Source organism: Takifugu rubripes, unplaced genomic scaffold (genome assembly GCF_901000725.2).
Source record: "Takifugu rubripes unplaced genomic scaffold, fTakRub1.2, whole genome shotgun sequence".
In the NCBI taxonomy this organism is placed as follows: domain Eukaryota; kingdom Metazoa; phylum Chordata; class Actinopteri; order Tetraodontiformes; family Tetraodontidae; genus Takifugu; species Takifugu rubripes.
In genome coordinates this window covers 550,889-574,785 of record NW_021821632.1, presented here as the reverse complement: position 1 = coordinate 574,785, position 23,897 = coordinate 550,889, and the positions used below count along the sequence as shown (strand labels likewise).

The following is a 23,897-nucleotide window of genomic DNA, read 5'->3' as shown; positions in this document are numbered from 1 at the left end:
AGGAAAAGAAAGAGAAGGGAAGAGAAGGGAAGGGGAAGGGAGGGAACGAAAGGAAAAGAAAGGAAAATAAAGGGAAGGGAGGGAAGGGGAAGGGAAGGGAGGGAAGGGAGGGGAAGGGAGGGAGGGGAATAGAAAGGAGGAAAGGGAGGGGAAAAGAGGGAACGAAAGGAAAAGAAAGGGAAGGGGAGGGAAGGCCCGGCTGCAACTCAATCACGGCCTATCTGGAACCCAATCAGCTGGGCCCTAATGTTTGTTTGCTCTTCTTCAGGAATGCATCGATTCCTGACAAACAAAGCTGGAATCTGCTCTAATTCCCTATCTGGGCCAAAGGAAATCATCAGTGATTATCGGTCCATCTGTGAATATCAATAATGGATATCTGAAGGCATTAACCTGCCGTTCCTCACATGATCTTCTGGAGCGGCTGGCTGATGGATGACTGCTGTCACCTTCTTCTTTCAGCCAATACTCTCATCAGGTGAATCATGTTGCTAATCACAATATTGGTTCTTCAATAAAACATCGATCGGCTCCCTTGATGCCCCCTCAGGCACCGTGAGGGTGGAATTCTGAGCAAACAGGAAATGAGGATTGGGATCGAGGATCGATCACTCTGGCGCCCTTAATCAAAGACACCGTTTTTATTTGAAATTAACTTTATAAGCAACGAAGCAGCATTCCCGTAGTTGATCAGAAGAGCAGCACCAACAGCAGGGACATCGATATATTTGGAAAGAGCCCAAAGTCGGGACGCTCCAATATTTATTCTTCAAGTTTGTTGCGTGAGTCAATCCAGATGCACAAACAAGTCCGGAAGATTCAGGTCAAACGTCCAAACAACATAATCCCAAAGACGACGTTGGGGACAAATACACAAGAGAGAGGCTGGATCAGGATCAGGAGGGAAGAGAGGCGGGTTCAAATGGTCGGGCGGGGGAGCGAGCTGACGAGACACGAGGGTGATCGGGGTTCAGACCCGGAGGTCGGGACCAGCCCACGACAACACAACCAATCCAAAAACCTCGTAAATATGTCAACAAACACACGTAGAAGTTGGACTGAACACACTAGAAACAGAAGACAACATCAAAGCCGAATGAGATGACGGCTGTGGATTACGGAGGAGTCCGGAGGGGTTCCAGATCCGGGTAATAAATACAGATGTGGAGCGGGCCGTCATTCATTCCGACATTTTCTCCTTTCTGGTGCTGGATTGATTGGAAAAGGTCACCCTGTGATGCTGCAGCTGAGGGAAAACATGAACACAAATGACATAGGAATAAAGCCAAATCGGATCAGGAGCAGCAGTTAATCCCATCAAAGGGCAGAACTTCACGAAGGACCGCCGTATCCGTCGGGAACCTGGGTTCTGGTCCAGCCAGGGCTGGATATCATTGAGACTGTCCGATACCGGTACGATACCGATACCGATACCGGTACCGATACCTTCACGTCCATCCCACTTCCTGAACGCTACTGTTCCAATAGCAGTTGTATAATGAGAATTTTGACATGAAGAAATGACACGATCAGATTTCAGCTCTGCTGTTTAAGCAGCAAACAAGAGAACAGATGAGAAACCCTCTCTTCTTCTTCTACTGTCTTCAACAAACTTAGCATCAAAACCTCAACACACACGTGTTGCGATGCTCCCTCACACCTTCCATTGGACAGTTTCAGTCATCATTTGCTCCATGGAAACCGAACTGGGAATATCTGATCGGAACGTTGTGCTCCGACTGTAGTTAGATCACGCATGTAAACGTTGCTGGTTCTAAATGGGGGCTTTTGGACCCTGCTGAGCGTCTGTGTCTCATGGTGGCAAATTACTGGTCCCGTCACATGATTCATTTGGACGGGCCTCCGTGTGGACGTGTGCGGACCTGGTTTGTGAGGACACCCAAAACTAGGAAAGACCTCTGGGCTTAACCGCCAACCCTCGACACCACTGAAGCCAGGAGACCGTTATGGGATGCTTAAGATGCTCCATGCTTGTATCCAGAAGACCGCTCCAACCTCCTCCCCAGTCGCCGCCTCAGTTCCGATGGACCCTAAAGCCCAACTGTAGTTCTGACCCGGGGACAGGCCACAACGTCAGAGGTGAAGCAGCCAAAGAAGCTCAAACTGCAGCACCTCTGGTGGTCCCTGGTGGTGACACCCTTCTCCCATCAGTCCACCCTTCTGGACTCAGACAGTTGTGCTCTGGTCCTTCTGGGACCTCCTCAACCACCTCAGAACTTTCTACTGATCTCTGACAACAGACCAAGAAGCTAAAGTGAGGCAAGTGAAGAAGCAGGAGGTTCCACCGCTGTGGACCATCAGACCAGAGAACGTCAACGTGTGAACTGTAGGGACATTAATGACACCTGTGTGGACACTCATGGTGACACAGTGGCTTCACTCCTTCAGAGGAGTGCACGTTAAAGGAGGAACTGTGCGATTGTGACTGTGGGGAGGAAACGGACCAGGATTCCGGGCTCGGTGCCTCTGGGAGCCTCTTCTGATGAACACGCCTTCCTTTCCCATCAGCAGGTGCTGATTCATGGACGGTGTCTCACGTGGAGCACCTGTTTGGAGAAAACATGTTGTTTATGCATGGCTGCCTCCAGAGGGGGTGGGGCTGGGGCCGGGGCCGGGGATGCCCCCCTCCCCGCGTACGGCGGTGCTGCGGCAGACAGGAGGAAACCTTCACGCTCCGCAGCCTGCAGGTGGTGTTTTGGAAAGGCAGCCGATCAGTCAGGTGTGTTCCATCTGTGCCGCCCCGGTGACACAGACAAATCTGTCACCGTGTTTTTCCTGGGCTTGTTTCCCTCAGCATATGGAGATGTTTACAGTGAGATAAGACCCGTTTGGCGTCCCCATCGTGGGAGCGAAACCACATCGTTGCTAGCATTTGTTCTGCCTGATTGCTTCTAGAGCTGAAGCCAGTGGATGCAGCGCTCCTCTGTCAGGGCTCCTGGATCCCCTGAGCTGGTCTCCACATGCTTGGGAGCTAAAGCTAAAGGCTGTGTGTGTGTGTGTGTGTGTGTGTGTGGGGGGGGGGGGGGGTTGAGAAGCTGTAAAGATGTGACGCAAAGCTCTGGTCTGAGGTCGTAAACATCTTGGAGAAAATTTCAGTTTTTACAAATCACAAATATTTAGAGAAGACACCTGCAGACGCCCCCAAAACTATTATTTCTATCTGTGTGTGTGTGTGTGTGTGTGTGTGTGTGTGTGGAGCCGCTGAAGCTCTTTAATGTCTTTGGGATCTTCTGAACACAACAACAGTCCCATCACATGCACGCGGACAATATTAGATCCGAGCCCAAAAGTCTGAGCCGACATCAGCGCGTAAATGCGCAGCGAGGTCAGCCAGAGGTCCGGGTTAAAGGGACTAGATTTTTGGTGGATGCGCAGCGAGCGGAACGCGCGCTGATCCGCTGGACTGACGTGTCTCCGACAGTCAGCGCAGGCGAACACCGCAGCCCGCTGCAGATCTACAGACGGAGGACAGACAGCCACAGATAAAGAGAGGGAGAGAGCACAAGAAGTTCAGGCGACGTCGAGATCTGGGAGCCGTTTCGTCCATTTTCTTTCTTTTTCTTTCTGCAGCATGATCCATCTCCGGCCGTCTCCGCCTCAGCGCGCACTGAGAGCCAGGGTTTAGTGTTGCTGCCTGCTTTCTCCGCTCCTGTCACATTCGTGGGGACATTTTGCCTGTTGTGTCCACCTCGGCTGATGTAAAGAAGAAAAGCGAGCCTTCACTCTAACTGGAATGATGTGGACCTCTCATGATTCTCTTGGATTTGCGTTCTTAGTCGGATTTTGCGTGCAATTCGGATTCTCCTTTGAAGGTAAGATCGTCTTTTCACTGGCAGCTGTGAAGTATTAAAAGTGCGCTGATCTTCCTCCCTCCGAAAAAGGCATTTTGGACGGGAAACAGGTGAACGGGGAGGGGGTTGGGGGGGGGGGGGGGGGGGGGGGGGGGATAAAGCGCAGGCTGGGAAATGGTGATATTGGGGGAAAAAAAGAGATTATTTTATCAACTGATGATGGCGGGAGGGAAATGCAACTGGTGATTGTTTGAAATGTGGTGGTGGTGGTGGGGGGGCACAGGAAGCCTAGATTTCTCGGGGGGACGCGGAACTTCTGCCCGTCGCGGCGCAAATTTCAGCACCATCCAAGTAACCGTGGTGCATCCGCCGCATCCGCCGCGTCCCCGCCGCGTCCCCGCCGCCCCTGCCGCCTCTACCGCGCGGTGCCCCCCCACCCCAACCCGCTCCCTTTACGCAGTAAACGCTCCTGACACGGCGGAGGGGTCTCATCATCAAACAAGTTGTTTCTTTCCTTTAAAATCGCTGGTCTGTTCAGTTTTTCCTCATACGGGAGGAAACAAGTTTGTTGGGGGTTAAATTCCGCACAGACGCACGCGACCGGATGAGCTGGAATAATGAGGAGGAAGCTGCCTGGAATTAGATATCTGCATGGCTGAGACGTGGCGCGCCTGTGGGTTATGTAAAGTCCCCAAGAAGAGCGTCATTATCAGGGACTTGGACATGTGGTGGGTTTGGGGGGCGCGGGGGACCTTGGTGTAGCACGATCCTTACAAAGACATGATTGACCGTGTCCCCCACCTCCTCCCGTCTGCAGGTCGTTTCACGGATCTGCCCTCCAACATGACAGTCAAGGAGGGACAGAACATAGAAATGGCGTGCGCCTTCCAGAGCGGAACCCCCTCCGTCTATTTGGAGATCCAGTGGTGGTTCCTGAAGGCTCCGGAACCGGCGGACACCGAGGAGGAGGTGGACGCTGAAGAGGTAACGAGGGGCCTTTCATCTGAACTCCCCCTGCCCACACACACACACACACACACACACACACACACACACCCTGACAAGGGTCCGAACGCTGGTGGAGGAGGCTCCTGGAGCGTCCGTAGTGTCGAGGTTCCATCACAGACCCCCACGCCCGTCCGGAGTGAACGGAGGAGCGTGCTACACTGGTGCACACACGCGCTCAGCAACGTGTTCTAGTGCGATGCTGCTACTGAGGGCGGCAGCGTGAAGGTCGCGCCCGTCCACCTCTGGTGACCCCAGGAAACGGGCCGGAACAGGGCCGGCGCCACGGAGCCAGAGGACGTAACTCAGAGGCTGCGGGCAGAAAAGGAGCTGCTGTGGATATGAGTCACAGAATAAATGAAGTAGACGGCCCCGGTGATTCGCCTGTGGCCAAAAGCGTCTGAGTCCATACGGCCAAAGCTGAGGTTCTCCTCCGGGTTCCTCATGAAACGGCGCCTCCACCTTCGTTTAGGCTGCTGCCACTGTTTCCTCTTTCTGAAGGAAATGGAGGCCCTCGTCCTGAGTGTGTGTGTGTGTGTGCATGTGTGTGTGTGTGCGTGTGTGTGTGTGTGTGTGCTTCTGCTCTAGCCGGGCCTGGTCTCTGGTGTCTGTGATGTGGGTTTAATCCCTGGTGACTGGGCTGGTGGGCCGAAGTGGCCTTTGGATGAAGGCTTCGTGTGGTCTTATCTGTGTGTGTGTGTGTGTGTGTGTGCGTGCGTATGTGTGTGTGTGTGTGCGTGTGTGTGTATGTGTGTGTGTGCACTCTCAGTTTCACCACAGCTTCATTTTCATACGCTCAGATTTGAAGTGGGTGGGACCACTTAGGGATCCGGCCCGTTTGATCCGGCCCAGTGTGACCAGTCCACCTCCTCCCGGTGAAGCCGCTCGTTCATCTTCGGGATCTTTAAAAACAAATGGGAATGATGAGCTGGGAACGACGTTCCTCAGCAGAACTTCCCGCCTGTCTGCGCTCGCCATCTTTGACCAGCGCTTCACGTTTTCATCGTGTTTTCGTGGACTCGAGAAGCCTGAACAGAAAGACCAGCGTCAACGTTTGGTCTGGTTTGGTGGAAATGGCCTCCTCCTCCTCCCCCTCCTCCCCCACCTCCTCCTCCTGCTCCTCCTCCCCCCACCTCCTCCTCCTGCTTCTCCTCCCCCGCCTCCTCCTCCCCCTCCTCCCCACCTCCTCCTCCTGCTCCTCCTCCCCCACCTCCTCCTCCTGCTTCTCCTCTCCCGCCTCCTCCTCCCCCTCCTCCCCACCTCCTGCTCCTCCTCCTCAACACTAGGGGGCGATGTGAGTCTTTCCAGCTGGTTGGTAGTAGCAGCAGAGCAGCGTCTCTAACATTAGCACATGCTAACGGCGGCGTTGCTAAATGCTTCCCCTCCGGGGTCGTTCGCCAGCGTGCAGGTTGTGGATCACGATCACACGTTTAGCTGATGGAGACGTCGGACCGACGTGCACTTCCTGCTCCAGTGGGACCGAGGCAGGAAGTGGTTGGGCGGAGCCTGATGGGAACGTGGCGACTGCCTTTGGAAAAGTAAACTTTTAATGCCTCCGCGTTGTTTTGGCTGAAACGGTCCCGCTAATTACCTGCGCTGCGTAAAACACGTCTTGAGAGGCCGAATTACAGGAAACAACAAATGATGATTTAATTAGCTCCCACAACAACAAGCGTGAAACATCTTCTGAATCAGCGGCGTCCCTCATCGCCGTGCGGCGGCATTTTGAGGCAGAGCTGGAGGAGTTCTTCCTTTCCGACGGCGTTTCTCATCCCCCGCTCACGTCTGGCTGGAGATGACCGCGTGACGTTGATTACAAGTGCTCGTCATTAATTAGGCCATACGGTAGCGCTCATGCTAGCCTCGCTGCACAGGCTCGCATTTAAATGTGCCGCTACTCTTCCCTGTCTGCTGTGCTAATTAGCACATGTCCAGCTAACTGGTCCTGATGATGCACAGGAAGCTGGGAGAGATTTTCTATAGAATGTGATGGCTTTTTTCCAGCAGTTAAACATTAAAACATTAAATAAGAATAGATGCTTGTAAGAGCAAAACGGAAATATCAGTTAGCCACACAAAATTCTGCTCCGGCCAAAAATAGCCGCTTGGAATATTTAAACAGTAGAATTGGTGAGAGATGACTTGATCCCGTCAGCAGCTTTGTGGGGAAGGAAGCACTGGTGTGCTGAAGCTCAGCCGGCAGTCCGAAACATTCCGCTGTAAGATTCCCAATGACACAGCGGCCGTCCATAATCACTCTCAACGCAGGGAAGTAAACACCCCCGTGACACAGAGGGGAAGCAGAGCCGCTGCTAGCGCTAAAGTCTGGCGGCTACACCCAGACCGGCAGGCTAACGGCTCCTGATATTAGCCTGCCAGTCCTGTCAGGGGAGGCTATAGGATGAAGCTACTGGGCTGGCTCCTGCACTCATGGTCGGACTGGGAACACCCCCCCAGGACAGGGCAGGACATGGGAGCAGGAGCAAGCCTGTTCTGTTCCAGAACCCGTAAGACAAGAGTCCAGGTCTCAAACTGCTGCAGTGGCGGTTTGGAGCCTGTTTAGGACGTTGATATTCATGCTAGCTTGGTTGCATTTGGGTTCCTGAATAAATGATGTCTGATGATGGATGATTATCACTATTTTAATGTTTCATGTCTTCGTGGGGATGTCAAGATGTCCCGTTGGAGACGCGCTGTCCTGTCAGGCTGCACGGGGGCTTTAAACCAGAGAAAAGAGCGAGTGTGCGTGTGGGAGTCGCTCTTCCCATTCTGACCCTAAATCCCTCTCAGTTGGAGCGGCCGGATTTGGATCTTCCCGGAGTTTGATCTGTTTTTTTCCTTCTGCTAATCTGGCCGTCATTGTTTCCCAAAAGATCAATTCATTGAGTAAATCTGTCCGCTGGTAATTCTATTTGGAGTGGGATTAGGTTGGGATGTGAGGGCCCGGTTCTGTCTGCCGAGTGGATCTTTGGATCTGTTCCACTGCTGCTCGCTGAGGCGGCGCATTGATGCCTCCACCTGCTCTGGGAGGAGGAGCAGCTCCTGGGAGGAGGAGCATGTGAGATGGAGCTGCATCTCCTGGGAGGAGCTGCACCTCCTGGGAGGAGGAGCATGTGAGATGGAGCTGCACCTCCTGGGAGGAGGAGCATGTGAGATGGAGCTGCACCTCCTGGGAGGAGGAGCAGTTCAGGTGAGGTGAGGCCAGCTCCTCCCAGGAGATGCTAAGATAACACCATATAGAGCCGCCCCTCATCAGCTGCTGTAGCAGGAGCCACATAGATGTGAGGAGTGTGTGTGTGTGTGTGTGGGGGGGGGGGGGGGGGGGGTGGGGGGGGGGGTAACAGCCTCCTGCCCTCCTCCTCCTGTCAGAAAGTTGAGTGAAGCAACTTTCTGAACGGCGACAGGAACATTTTAAGGGTTCTGACAGGTGGAGAAGCTGCTCTGATGGATGGTGCATCTCGTACGTGCGCCTGCCTGTGCTGACTGTGCACGTGAAGGATCCATTATTCACAACTGTCTCATATTTGAGGTCAGGCCAGCAGAAACTGGCTGCAGCTGAGTTTCCCCGTCAGGTTGTGACTAACTGGGCTGTGAGGAGCTCGGCTTCATCTGGGGAGGAGCCGCCTTCCAAGAGCCAGAGAGGAGACGGTGGCATCAGCTGTTCTGGTGCTGCTCTGCTGCTGCTGCTCTGCTGCTGCTCTGCTGCGGCTGCTGCTAATAATGCTGCTGCTGCTGCTGCTGCTGCTACTGCTAATAATGCTGCTGCTGCTACGGCTAATAATGCTGCGGCTGCTGCTAATAATGCTGCTGCTGCTACGGCTAATAATGCTGCGGCTGCTGCTAATAATGCTGCTGCTGCTGCTACTGCTACTAATAATGCTGCTGCTAATAATGCTGCTGCTGCTACTAATAATGCTGCTGCTGCTACTAATAATGCTGCTGCTGCTGCTAATAATGCTGCTGTTCTGGTGCTGCTCTGCTGCTGCTGCTAATAATAATAATAATAATGCTGCTGCTCTGGTGCTGCTCTGCTGCTGCTAATAATAATAATGCTGCTGCTACTACTGCTAATAATGCTGCTGCTACTGCTGCTGCTGCTACAAATGCTGCTGCTACTCCTGCTGCTGACTGATGCCTGTCAAACACACACGGGCGCAGAAACACAGCAGCGCACGTGTGCTAATGATCTGACTAATACAGTCCGGAGCAGGAAGAAATCAGGCTGCTCCGCTCTTGTGCCTGCGCTCAACAGATTAGAAAGGGGACGCTGCGCCGCTGCCATCCATTATTGAAGCGCTGGTCAGAGTGGTTGGAGGGCACTTCCTGTCTCATGGCGGCTGTCTGTCACTCACTTTTACACATGTTGACAGAGGATGTGATGCGGCTCCGCGCTGATAAATCCGATTCACACGCCCAGTCTGCTTTCCTCTTCCGAAGGCCTGGATGGTCTGACAGGGATGTCACAGAGCATGAATTTAACAGCTTCTGAAATTTGAAGGTCACAGGCACGGTTTCCTTTTAACGGCTGTTTTCAGACAGAAAGAATTCCCGGCTGCCCTGGCATGGACCGCCTGGAAGCACAAATCTAGGCGAAGAACCGGCCCAAGACCATAACCTGCTCCTGTCACATAAATATCCATGAGACCTGGAGCTGAGAGAGGAGGTGGACCCAGAACTCCCTCACCGCTGTGTGTTGAACCGCCACTAACGAGGGTGCGGAGCAGCACGGCAGCCTGGTGAAGTGTTTTAGGAGAGCGGAGCTCAACGTTTAGCTGCCTCTCCGCTGCTCAGGGATCCTGACATGGGCTAACTGACCCGAACACAGGTGCTACGCGCCTGCTGTCGGCTTCGACTTGACCTGACTGTTAATAGAGGAGTGGCCCTGCAGGATCTGGCCCCGCCCCCTGACTCTGCCCCGCCGTGGCCGCGTGTCGCTTCTGTCATGCTTTGATTTGGGAGGCGAGTGACACTCCGAGCTAATCAAGCTAATTAAAGTCTTCCTTAAGCTAAATGTGGGGTTTGATGTGCACATCAAACCCCACATGTCCGGACTGGGATGATGGAGGGATGAGGAGAGGGGGTGGAAAGACGGGCAGATGGAAGAGACATATGGGAGGTGTGATGCAACACGGACGCGGGACACCTCTGGGGAAATATGTGGGCCGCCTTCATGCATGCGTGCAGAGAGCAATCGCCACGCGAGTCCCCGGCGTGTCTGCGGAGCGTGAGCGTGAGCGGGAGCGCCGGCCAGGCGGCACCGCGGCGATTCCCACCGACTCTGTCTCACCGCGGCTCCTCGTCCACCACGGGAAGGAGGAAACGGCTTTTATTCCTCCCGAGAGCAACTCAAACATCTCGGCACAGACGTCAGCATCGGGCGAACATGCTGGACGTGCGCCACCAATCACGCCATCCCAGCGCGTGCGCTCTTTTTGAGTAGGTAAAGCTAATTTAGTTGTTGGCTGCTGTTAGGTGCACGGGGATGTGTCAGGCGCCGCTGGATCCCCCGACGTCGCCCATTAAACCCAGAGGAAAACGGACAGCAGGCGCAGCAGCATCGCCGCCTTTAGCCGGTAAACGCGGACACGCTCGTGCACGTGGCCCTCTCGCTCCCCACAGCGCTCCTAGCTTAGCCCGCTGTGATCCTGGTGCGTTCACCCGCAGCAGATAATGAGCAGCAACGGCACAAAAAGGACTTACGTACATCACAGGGGGACAGGAAATTAAACATGGATTAGGGAGACGCTCCGTCCTCGGGGCTTGATAGCAGAGGCAGATTAAAGCGGGCTGGTAATGATGGAGGTGTTAAGGTTGACTGGGACCTCCGCAGAATAGGAATCAGCTGATGGCGTTTATCGCTCATCTGACATTGGAGTAACATTGAAAACAGGATTAAACTGACGCTAATATTCCCCCCAAATATCAGATTCAGCCCGTAGTGTCTGCGGTGGCGCGTGCCGGCCTGTGGGGGGCGCTGCGGAGGCGATGGGAAATATATATCTCCAATTTTACCCAGGAGGCTGCGGGGGGTCAGAGGGCCCAGCAGGTTGCCACGGCAATATATGACAGGTTTGGCCAATCGGAATGTTGTGGTCAAGGGCCACTCAAACTGTCACCCTCCGGACGGAGGGTCCAGTTCTCTCCAGAACCAGAACCTTGTGTTTGGCTCCTCCCTCTCTCACATTGTTCTCATATTATTTGGGTCCATTTGGTCGTTTTAGAAGCAGATTAAATGGGTCAGTCGTTGTGGTCTGATCTGTCTGTTGGTCTGGATCTTCAGCTGGACCAGGAGGGGAACCCTCACGTCCAGGAACCTTTTTCTCTGGTGATGGGACGGGAACCTGCGCCCTCTTGTCCTGATCTGATCAACTCTGACACAACTGTTGGCTCTGAGCACAGCTGGCGTGCACGAGCGGTGGAGCAGGTCGTGCACGCCAGCTGGTCGTGGGCTTCGAGCAGCTAACTGCCCCTGGGCGTGGGGGGGCTGGGTCCCATATCTGCCTCAGATAATTCAATCAGCGGCTCCGTCCCCGCCAGAGTTCTTCCTGACCCCCCCGTCACACCAGGAGAAACCCAATCCATTCGCCGTCACAAAGCCGTTGTCACACTCGCAGACGCACAATTCAAATTGAATCAGAGCCCCTGCAAATGGATGAAGACGAAGCCTTTGATGTCAGCCGGGCTGGAATCCGCCGCCATTGTTGGAAATGTCAGAGAGCGGCCCACGTTCGCTGGCGCCCGTATTCTGGGCCGTCCAGAGAACCCGGTTCGGCCTGTCCCCCCCCCCCCCCCCAGGGAGCACAGACCCGGCTGTGATAAAGGGGCAGCAGGGGTTCTTCACTGTGGAACCTGCGAGGAACCTGCGAGGAACCTGCGAGGAACCTGTGAGGAACCTGTGTGGAACCTGCGAGGAACCTGCGAGGAACCTGTCCTCTGAAGGAAGCGTTCTGGACCTACTGGACGTGTCTCCCTGCCAGGACAGGAACAGACATTATTACACAGATTAGATCACAAGATCAAAAACATTCTTTTTTCTTCAGTAAACTGACTAAAGTAGATGTTAAGAATTATTATTTTTAATAACAAAAGTCTGTGATTTTTTTAATAATGTTTAAACCTCTTAACGTGGATTTCATTTGCACACATTGGTCCTGATGTGGCGAACAGGCTGGCAAAGCTTCAAACCCAGCTTCAGGTTGACTGGATGATTAAACAGGCAGAAAATGGAACTAGTGAAGTCCAAATAACACTAATGTACTAAAGCAGCGTCCTGGGGGGGGGGGGGGGGGCAGCTCCAGGGACCTTTAACCAGCGCTATGGAAACAAGGGAGGGAGGGGGGGTGATGGAGGGAGGGACAGGACCTGAATATGGAGACGCAGATACAGACGCAGATACAGACGCAGATACAGACGCAGATATAGACACAGATACAGACACAGATGCAGACGCAGATACAGACACAGATACAGATGTAGATACAGACACAGATACAGATACAGACGCAGATGCAGATGCAGATACAGATGCAGATACAGATGCAGACACAGATGCAGACACAGACACAGACGCAGATATAGACGCAGATACAGACGCAGATACAGACGCAGATACAGACGCAGATATAGACGCAGACACAGATGCAGATACAGATGCAGACACAGATGCAGACACAGATGCAGACACAGACGCAGATACAGACGCAGATGCAGACACAGATACAGACGCAGACACAGACGCAGACGCAGATACAGGTGCAGATACAGATACAGACGCAGATACAGATGCAGATACAGACACATATACAGATGCAGACGCAGATACAGGTGCAGATACAGACGCAGATGCAGATACAGACGCAGATACAGATGCAGACGCAGATACAGGTGCAGATACAGACGCAGATGCAGATACAGACGCAGATACAGATGCAGATACAGACGCAGATACAGATGCAGATGCAGACACAGATACAGATGCAGACGCAGATACAGATACAGATGCAGATGCAGATACAGACGCAGATGCAGATACAGACGCAGATACAGATGTAGATACAGACGCAGATACAGATGCATACGCAGACGCAGATACAGATGCAGACGCAGATACAGGTGCAGATACAGACGCAGATGCAGATACAGATGCAGATACAGACGCAGATACAGGTACAGATGCAGATACAGACGCAGATGCAGATACAGATGCAGACACAGATGCAGTTACAGATGCAGACGCAGATACAGATGCAGATGCAGATACAGATGCAGACGCAGATGCAGATACAGATGCAGATACAGACTCAGATACAGACGCAGATGCAGGCGCAGATACAGATGCAGACGCAGATACAGACGCAGATACAGATGCACAGATGCAGACACAGATACAGACACAGATGCACAGATACAGACACAGATGCACAGATGCAGACACAGATGCACAGATACAGACGCAGATACAGATACAGATGTAGATACAGACGCAGATACAGATGGATACGCAGATGCAGATACAGACGCAGATATAGATGCAGATGCAGATACAGACGCAGATACAGACGCAGATGCAGACGCAGATACGGACGCAGATACAGATGCAGACGCAGATACAGGCGCAGATACAGATGCATATGCAGATACAGATGCAGACGCAGATGCAGATGCAGACGCAGATACAGATACAGATGCAGATACAGATGCAGATACAGACGCAGATGCAGATACAGACGCAGATACAGATGTAGATACAGACGCAGATACAGATGCATACGCAGACGCAGATACAGATGCAGACGCAGATACAGGTGCAGATACAGACGCAGATGCAGATGCAGATACAGATGCAGATACAGACACAGATACAGGTACAGATGCAGATACAGACGCAGATACAGATGCAGACACAGATGCAGTTACAGATGCAGAAGCAGATACAGATGCAGACGCAGATGCAGATACAGATGCAGAAGCAGATGCAGATACAGATGCAGATACAGACTCAGATACAGATGCAGATGCAGGCGCAGATACAGATGCAGACGCAGATACAGACGCAGATACAGATGCACAGATGCAGACACAGATACAGACACAGATGCACAGATACAGACACAGATGCACAGATGCAGACACAGATGCACAGATACAGACACAGATACAGACATAGATACAGACGCAGATACAGATACAGATGTAGATACAGACACAGATACAGATGGATACGCAGATACAGACGCAGATGCAGATACAGACGCAGATATAGATGCAGATGCAGATACAGACGCAGATGCAGACGCAGATACGGACGCAGATACAGATGCAGACGCAGATACAGGCGCAGATACAGATGCATATGCAGATACAGACGCAGATACAGATGCAGATACAGACGCAGATACAGACGCAGATACAGATGCAGACTCAGATACAGACGCAGATGCAGGCGCAGATACAGATGCAGATACAGATGCAGATACAGACGCAGATACAGACGCAGATACAGACGCAGATACAGACGCAGATACCGATGCAGACACAGATGCACAGATACAGACACAGATGCACAGATGCAGACACAGATACAGACACAGATGCACAGATGCAGACACAGATGCAGACACAGATGCAGACACAGATGCACAGATGCAGACACAGATACAGACACAGATACAGACGCAGATACAGATACAGACACAGATGCACAGATGCAGACACAGATGCACAGATGCAGACACAGATACAGACGCAGATACAGACGCAGATACAGACGCAGATACAGACGCAGACGCAGATGCAGACGCAGATACAGACGCAGATACAGACTCAGATACAGACGCAGATGCAGGCGTAGATACAGACGCAGATACAGATGCAGATACAGACGCAGATACAGACGCAGATACAGATGCAGATACAGACGCAGATACAGATGCAGACACAGATGCACAGATGCAGACACAGATGCACAGATGCAGACACAGATACAGATGCACAGATACAGACACAGATGCACAGATGCAGACACAGATACAGACACAGATGCACAGATACAGACACAGATGTACAGATGCAGACACAGATACAGACACAGATGCACAGATGCAGACACAGATGCACAGATGCAGACACAGATACAGACACAGATGCACAGACACAGATGCAGATGCAGACACAGATGCACAGATGCACAGATACAGACACAGATGCAGATACAGACAGAGATGCAGACACAGATGCACAGATACAGATGCATATACAGATACAGACGCAGACACAGATGCACAGATGCAGACACAGATGCAGACACAGATGCACAGATGCAGACACAGATACAGACACAGATGCAGACACAGATGCACAGACGCAGACACAGATGCACAGATGCAGACACAGATGCACAGATGCAGACACAGATGCAGACACAGATGCACAGATGCAGACACAGATACAGACACAGATGCAGACACAGATGCACAGATACAGACACAGATGCAGGAGCCTGTCCTGTAAAGATGGCCCGTTTGGCCGTGGTTGGGGGTCAGGGTGGAGGAGGTGCTGCAGTAGATCTCCCAGGGTTCCGTCAGGTGCTCACTGATGATTTGTTAGGTCCCTCCGGACTCGTCGCCCATGATGCTTCACTCTGGCAGCGCCCATTAAAGGCAGCTCTCTTTATGGGCCATCATGATTGATTTCCTGAAGAGCTTCACTGCCCTTCTTTAACTAAGAGCATTTCTGGACCTAAATATGCGTCCTTCCCTCTTTGGTCGTTCAACAACCTTGTTCTCACGTGGAGAGAAAACCCTGTTGTGATTGGCTGAAATGCCCCAGGTCGTGACCTCTGTCAGGAACCAGAGGGTTCAGGACCAAGAGACACTTTAAGAGCACATCGGGCTCCTTGTTCTTTGAAAAACAGGTCGCTTGCTCCCTTCTTCCTCCTTCCTTACTGAGTTGATATCTGGAGATGTTCTCAGTGGGACACAGATAAGAGAAGAGCTTATGGCCTTTAAAGAGAAGAAGCTGATGTTGATTAGAGGAGGCTCTTCGGCCCAGCAGAAGCTTCCTCACCTCCTGAGGCCTGGCTGGATGTGTGCTTTCAACACAGGTGATCAACATGTACGAAACAATGCAATTCAATGAAATTTCAAGCTGCTCATGTCGTCCACCAGTGAGATGTTGTGACGTTCCCTCAAAATGCCACAGAATAAATTTGGCTTCTGCCACGTTACAGAACCATCAGAGGGGGCAACAACGCACACGTGAGGCCGGTGGAAGCGGAGACATCAAGGTGGTTTAAGTCAGCGTTAAAGGTTGATGCAAACCTCTGAGGAGGGAGGTTGTGTGAGGAGACAGGAGCTGCCGCCTCCGCTGCTGCTGGGCTTCAACACTGGTCCTGTGTGTAGAAGTCAGCATCATCTCCTTCATACAGCTGCTGAGCGAATCCTGATCATGGAGGCTTGGAGAAGATGAATTAGGAGGAGTGCAGTTGCTGCTTCTCATGCAGATGCTGAACCAAAGTGTCCGTGTTTGGCCAAAGGCTGCAGCTCTGGGGACGCCTGTAGTTCTCATAATACATGCAGGCTCTTGCAGGGCTCCTCCAGGCAGAGCAGCTCTTTCCTGAGGAGAGCCCAGTCAGGGTTGACTGATGACTGCAGAAGCTTTCATTGGGTTCTTCACCGTGACAACAACAACATGTGCATCACCTGTATTACAGCCTCATTCTACCGGTCTCCTAAAAACCCTCCAGCAGCTCCTCTCATGATGAAGAGCTGTCTCTTTTCTTTTTTCTCTGATCTCCATGAGCTCTTGAGGTGTCCTCAGGAGCTGAAACCTGCTGACGGTTCTACACCCAAGGTGGGTCGAGCCGGACAGCCTCTGCTAGACTTGAGGACTCGACCCAGATCACCTCCAACGCCTATTAAAGCCGCTCCTGACATCCTGTGGTGGATCGGCTTGGAAAAAGGTCCCATGGAGAGATGTATGGGCGATCATCTCAGCTGCAGCGTCCCAGGAATGTCAAAATGAACCAATGCGGGGAAGCTCATTTTCACCTGCGGCTCCTTAGAGGAGTTTAAAGCAGCGGAGCACATTAAAGGAGTGAGATGAGATGAAGGTGCTGCCAGCGCTGATGCGCCGCTGACGTTGATGCGGCCGAGCTGAGCGAGTGATGCTGACAGAACGCGGAGAGGCAGGTGATGCGAGGAGGGGGGAGTGGAGGCGCTGGTGTCGCAGGTGTGTGGAGGCACGCCTGCGGATCAGCAGACAGCCACAGACAGATGGGCCAAACGCTAAACGTGCCGCCGCACCAGCCAGAGAGACTAAGGAGAAGTGGGACTCAATAGGCTCCTATATCCAGGGATAATAGAGCTGCCACACTGTTTTGACACAGGAACATTGATCCTGCCTTTAATTGCTCCAGGCTGAGTTGTAGTCTGAGAATATTAAATGTGATGTGTTGCTGCAGCGGAACACGCTGATTACACCCTGATATGTGCTCACGTGCTGTCAGCGCCAATAATGCCCTCACCGATCGGGCCCACCTCCCAACAATTATGCTGATTGTTTAGGCAAAATAACTCACACACACACAATTGCGCCTCTGCCGATTCTTTTATTGAGCTAAACTAACGATTGCGGCGGCGACGGCGCCCGCTCTCCTCCTCACCACCAGGCTCGCTCACTCAGACGACCCACATGTGCGGCGCTGGTGGAGGATCAGAGCGGCTGTTGTTGGAGTGGCTCCAGATTTGGGAGAACGTTCCGAGAGCGATGGTCCTCGTTCCTGGTGAAGCACCACTCTGGGGCCACTCACACGATCTAAGAGGCACCAAGCTTCTGGCCAGGTGTAGGAGCCTTTATGGAACCTTTATGGAGCCTTTATGGAACCTTTATGGAACCTTTATGGGACCTTTATGCTGATTAGGGCCAATCATCAAATGGGCAAACTGAAAAGGTCACGAGCGAATGAAAGTGAAGGTCAGCCGAGGGTCAGTCGGTCACCTCAAACATGCACCGTTGGATCCGTGGTGCTGGATCAGACAGAGATCACAGGATCTGATGGATCACAGCAGCAACGGCTGCATACAATATAGAACCATGAGTATGGAGGGAGGGAGGGAGGGGAGGGAGGGATGGATGGATGGGTGGATGGATGGATGGATGGTGGATGGATGGGTGGGTGGATGGATGGATGGGTGGATGGATGGATGGATGGATGGATGGATGGATGGATGGATGGATGGATGGATGGATGGATGGATGGATGGATGGATGGGTGGATGGATGGGTGGATGGATGGGTGGATGGATGACGGATGGATGGAGGCAGGATGGAGGGATGGATGGATGGATGGATGGGTGGATGGATGGGTGGATGGGTGGATGGATGGGTGGATGGATGGGTGGATGGATGGATGGATGGATGGATGGATGGATGGATGGATGGATGGATGGATGGATGGGTGGATGGATGGGTGGATGGATGACGGATGGATGGAGGCAGGATGGAGGGATGGATGGATGGATGGATGGATGGATGGGTGGATGGGTGGATGGATGGGTGGATGGATGGGTGGATGGATGGATGGATGGATGGATGGATGGATGGATGGATGGATGGGTGGATGGATGGGTGGATGGATGACGGATGGATGGAGGCAGGATGGAGGGATGGATGGATGGAGGCAGGATAGATGGATAGATGGATGGATGATGGATGGATGGAGGCAGGATAGATGGATGGATGACCCTCTGTGGTGTTCATCATCATGCTGATTCTTCTCTCCTCCAGGGAGCTGATGATCTCCTCCTCCCCCTCCTCCCCCTCCTCCTCCCCCTCCTCCCCCTCCTCCTCCCCCTCCCTTCCTCTTTCTTTTCTTCTCCCTGTTAAAGTAATTTAAATACACACTTCAGTCCTAAATGATCCCATTTTCCTTTTGATTAGCGTTCTCAGCCCTTTCATGTCACCACTCTGTCTGGGACAATGAAACAGTGCCGAGAGTGTCGGAGGAGTGTGTGTGTGTGTGTGTGTGTGTGTGTGTGTGTGTGTGTGTGTGTTTGGGGGGGCACGCTGCAGCAGCAGCTGGGCTGACAATCAGACAGTTTTCCATCGTCCACTTGAGGTGATGAAACGGAGGCTCAGGGCCTGAAATGACACAGGCGGAATGCTTCAGGGAGGCAGGACGAGCAGAGGAGACGCCACATCGTAAATGAGACAGTCGTCCTGCTCGTGAGCATGGGGACAAAGCTGAGGGCAAAGCTGAGGGACAAAGCTGAGGGACAAAGCTGAGGGACAAAGCTGAGGGGCAAAGCTGAGGGACAAAGCTGAGGGACAAAGCTGAGGGGCAAAGCTGAGGGACAAAGCTGAGGGACAAAGCTGAGGGACAAAGCTGAGGGACAAAGCTGAGGGCAAAGCTGAGGGACAAAGCTGAGGGACAAAGCTGAGGGCAAAGCTGAGGGACAAAGCTGAGGGCAAAGCTGAGGGACAAAGCTGAGGGACAAAGCTGAGGGACAAAGCCAGCAGGGGGAGAGGGGCTGGGACGTATCACTGGGATGTATGGGAGGAAATAGCTCCAGTAAAAACATATAGCTGGAATAACAGTGCTGCTGAGCATCAGGCTAAATGACACTCTCTGTGATCACAGACTGTGTGTGCGTGCGTGTGTGTGTGTGTGTGTGTGTGTGCGTGTGTGTGTGTGTGTGTGTGTGTGAGACTGCTCCAATACTCTCAGGTGGAAGCAGACAGAAAAGCACTTTGGGTGAGTAAAGAAAGTCATTTCAGGCTGTCAGTCAACGAGGATCACTAAAATCTGCTCTGCGGATGAACGTATCAATCACAAGGAGTGCAGCTGCATGTGTGCTGCTCTGCCTCCACATTAGCTCCAAACCATGGATCAGGCTGCTCTTCAGGGTTCTGGCCTCTATTAAACCTGTCAGCGTTCAACTGGTGAGCCCCCACCTGTAGAAAGGGTCCTCAGCGGTGTGGTCAGGAGGTTCCAGGCAGCGTCGTTCACCTCAGACTGAAGCCATCAGAGATTCAGAGCAGCATTCAGAGCAGCACGCTGTGGCCAGTGATGAGAAGGACAACCCCGTGTGGAGGCCAGTGGCATTCTGGGTAATATTCATTCAGGTTTTCGAACATGTGAGCGGCTCATCCTTTAGCGTCTGTGCACCGTTTTAGCCTCGGTTGGTTATCCCTACAGAAATGATCCTGACTCAGGAACAGAACTTAAGAAGACAGAGTAAAGGAGCTTAGATCGGACGCCGCTCTGCTCAACGTGACACGTCCCAGATCATCATCAGCAGAGCAGATAAGGAATAAAACAGCCAGGGTTAGTTGGGCCAGAAGAATGAGCAGAGCGCCTCACAGACGGGGCCTTCATGCTGCTGTGAGTAACAAGCAACCAGAGAGCTGCTGGTGCAGAGCAGCACATCAAACATGACAATGCTGCAGCAGACCAGGAAACAGCAGCTCCTCCTGTTGCTGCTGTGCTGCTGCTCTGGTGCTGCTGTGCCGCTGCTCTGCTGCTGCAGCTGTGCTGCTGCTGCTGCTCTGCTGCTGCTGCTGCTCTGCTGCTGCTGCTCCTGCTCTGTTGCTGCTGCTGCAGCTGTGCTGCTGTGCCGCTGCGCTGCTGCTGCTATGCCGCTGCGCCGCTGGCGAGAACAGAGAACAGGAGCTCAGGCTGCTCGCAGCAGATCCCTTCAGTGAATTGATGAAGACACTAATGTGGGCCCATGAAACCTTTCAGGAATTAGTCTCCGTATGGAAGCGGCGTCCGTTCCGGAGCAGCACGGTGTAATTGGACTCCACAGACAGGCCCGCGTCAGGCTGATGGGCGGCGGCAGGATTTATGCCGGGGGGCCGTAAAGGATCACCCCTTACGATAGCGGGCTGAAGGAGTCCCTGCAGTGATGAATGCAAATATCGGGCCCGTGCACGTTTAACGAGGCGATAGAAGCCTGACGGACTTTATCGGAGGAGTTCATCCTTGCATGAAGAATCAAGCTCAGTTTCAGCACAATCAGTTTAAAGGACTGTGACATCTAAGAGCTCTTCCCCCTCATGTGCTTCCACTGCTCTCTTTTAACTTTGGCAAATTTGCTGATAACTATTTCATTACCTTCTCAAGTCGCTGCCACACTTCAAAGCTGATTCACTGCAAAGCCCCCCCCCAACTTTTTATCAGCTTAAAGAGGCCTGTGCTGATAGAATCAGAGCAGCGCAGCAGCGCGGCCTCTCCGTGAAGCAGCGCAGCCTCTCCGTGAAGCAGCGCAGCAGCGCAGCCTCTCTGTGAAGCAGCGCGGCCTCTCCGTGAAGCAGCGCGGCCTCTCCGTGAAGCAGCCCAGCCTCTCCGTGAAGCAGCGCAGCAGCGCAGCCTCTCCGTGAAGCAGCGCAGCAGCACGGCTTCTCTGTGAAGCAGCGCAGCCTCTCCGTGAAGCAGCGCAGCCTCTCTGTGAAGCAGCGCAGCAGCACGGCTTCTCTGTGAAGCAGCGCAGCCTCTCCGTGAAGCAGCGCAGCCTCTCCGTGAAGCAGCGCAGCAGCGCAGCCTCTCCGTGAAGCAGCGCAGCCTCTCTGTGAAGCAGCGCAGCAGCACGGCTTCTCTGTGAAGCAGCGCAGCCTCTCCGTGAAGCAGCGCAGCCTCTCCGTGAAGCAGCGCAGCAGCACGGCTTCTCTGTGAAGCAGCGCAGCAGCGCAGCCTCTCCGTGAAGCAGCGCAGCAGCACGGCTTCTCTGTGAAGCAGCGCAGCAGCGCAGCCTCTCCGTGAAGCAGCGCAGCAGCGCGGCCTCTCCGTGAAGCAGCGCAGCCTCTCCGTGAAGCAGCGCAGCAGCGCGGCCTCTCCGTGAAGCAGCGCAGCCTCTCCGTGAAGCAGCGCAGCAGCACGGCTTCTCTGTGAAGCAGCGCAGCAGCGCAGCCTCTCCGTGAAGCAGCGCAGCAGCACGGCTTCTCTGTGAAGCAGCGCAGCAGCGCAGCCTCTCCGTGAAGCAGCGCAGCAGCGCGGCCTCTCCGTGAAGCAGCGCAGCCTCTCCGTGAAGCAGCGCAGCAGCGCGGCCTCTCCGTGAAGCAGCGCAGCCTCTCCGTGAAGCAGCGCAGCAGCGCGGCCTCTCCGTGAAGCAGCGCAGCCTCTCCGTGAAGCAGCGCAGCAGCGCGGCCTCTCCGTGAAGCAGCGCAGCCTCTCCGTGAAGCAGCGCAGCCTCTCCGTGAAGCAGCGCAGCCTCTCCGTGAAGCAGTGCAGCAGCGCGGCCTCTCCGGCCCCCCCCAGGTATCGATATCTGATCATCTTGCAGTCTTAATCTCGATGAACGTGCATCTCTCCTCAATCCTAATCAGATGGGTTCAGGCAGCAGAAGCACCTGAGCGTATGAATAATGCAGGAGCCAGATGACACCTTACGTTGTTATTATTCTGAAGAAGTCATAGCTGTCTGATAATTACGCTCATTATTTAACATAGCTGGCTGGATCATGGGACATGATTTAATTGCAGCTCTCGCATCAAATGAAAGGATTTCCCTGGATTTGTCATTTTTCCCTCTGTTGTTATCGGCCAGCTGCAGTTTCAGGTTTTATCATTTATCATTTCCTCACTTTAAAACAAGTTCCAGCCATTGAGGACGTAATGACTCGGGTAAATATCAGCTCGTCACAGCCGATCCCTCGGTCTTTGACACGCGTCTTTCATGGGAGCTCGTCCTCTTTCAGGAGATCGGGTCATCACTGTTGAGCTGAAACACTTGGAGCTTTAGGAGCTTCAGAAGATGAAATGGCGTCTTCTCTGAGTGGACGGACAGACCTCTGTCCATGAGGACAAGAGACACGCCCACGCAACCTGGACAGGGCCCATCGGTGAGATGAGGCGTGAGGTACCAGCAGGGCCCACTGGTGCGCTGGTGCTGGGAGAACGGGGGCGATGGCTCCTTTAGAACACCAGCAGGACGGTTTCAGACAAAGAGACGTCCCATTTCATTTGGAGCCTCTGTGTTTCCGCCTGGACGTGTTTTCTTGCAAGCGAGGACAATTTGTCATCAAGGCCAAGTTGTGAAGGCGTCTAACGAACTTTCTCTTCCGTCTGATCCGACTCGCCTGTGTGGTTCTGCCGTTTGAAAGGCTCGTTTCAAGTGCTGCTCCTATTAATGCACCACCGAGGGTCTGGTCTCAGCAGCGTCTGTGGGCCTTTGAACAGAGACCATCCTAGCGGGGCACGCCGCCCGGCTTTGAATCTTTGGTGGGAACTCGTTAGGAGTCTCGCCCCTGCACCTCCGCTTGCTTGGAACATCAGCGCTGAGTGGGGCCGGGAGAGTTTTCTTTGCTTTATTGTGCACGTGTCTAAAAGGAGGATGAAAAGTGATTGGAGTCAGCGGCGCTGCCACGAACAGGAAGAGCGGTTAAGACTAGAGGAAGAGGGGAGGTTCTCCTTCTGGGCACTCCTAACGCCACGGAGTCGGCTCTCATTAGGAAGAGCTCCCCCCCACACACACACAATAACCAGGTGACCTCCGAGTCTCCTGCCAGCCCCCACCAGGCGTGGCGTCGCCTTCTCTCTTGGCTCCGCCCCCTGCCCATATCCAGCTGTGTCACAGGAGTATTTTGGGCTCTTTGACGTGAAACCTGCCAAATCAGTGGCAGTTCCTGGCCGCCGGCACGCTTGTTCCCATCTATTGAGAGCAGCTTTGGCTTGATGAGACAGAACCAAAGCAGGTGATTTAATGTAACAGCTTAATTACGGAGCACTCTCAGTGAAAGCCTTGTGTCCATCACCTCCACAAGGTGTTTGGACCCCTAAACTCACCCTGTCAGCACACAACTGAGGAAATTATTTTCCATGGAGAGCAAACCAAAGGACTGAAGTCTTCCTTTTAATCATAAAGTGTCCAACAAAGACTTGGGAGATCAAAACTCCTCTTGTTCACGCTCAATTCTCCCATAAATCTCATTCAAAGGTCACAGCAGGCCCAGGAGAACATCATGCATTTCAATCTTTTAGTCATTTTCTTATTTAATTTATTGAGGAAACAATATGTATGTTCATGATGATGACTGACCCGTGTCTTCCTGTAACAACAACAACAACAACAACAACAACAATAAC

General features: G+C 53.1%; 1 protein-coding gene across 1 annotated transcript in view; it reads left to right on the top strand.

The window, feature by feature from the left end:
- Positions 1–3,238: 3,238 nt before the first annotated feature.
- Positions 3,239–23,897, top strand: part of LOC115248307 (V-set and transmembrane domain-containing protein 2A-like) — a 47,204-nt gene continuing 26,545 nt past the window's right edge. The window contains exons 1-2 of the mRNA XM_029831948.1: positions 3,239–3,833; positions 4,630–4,796. Coding sequence (XP_029687808.1) covers positions 3,755–3,833; positions 4,630–4,796 — 246 coding nt within the window. The 5' untranslated portion in view covers positions 3,239–3,754. The remainder of the gene's footprint in view (positions 3,834–4,629; positions 4,797–23,897) is intronic.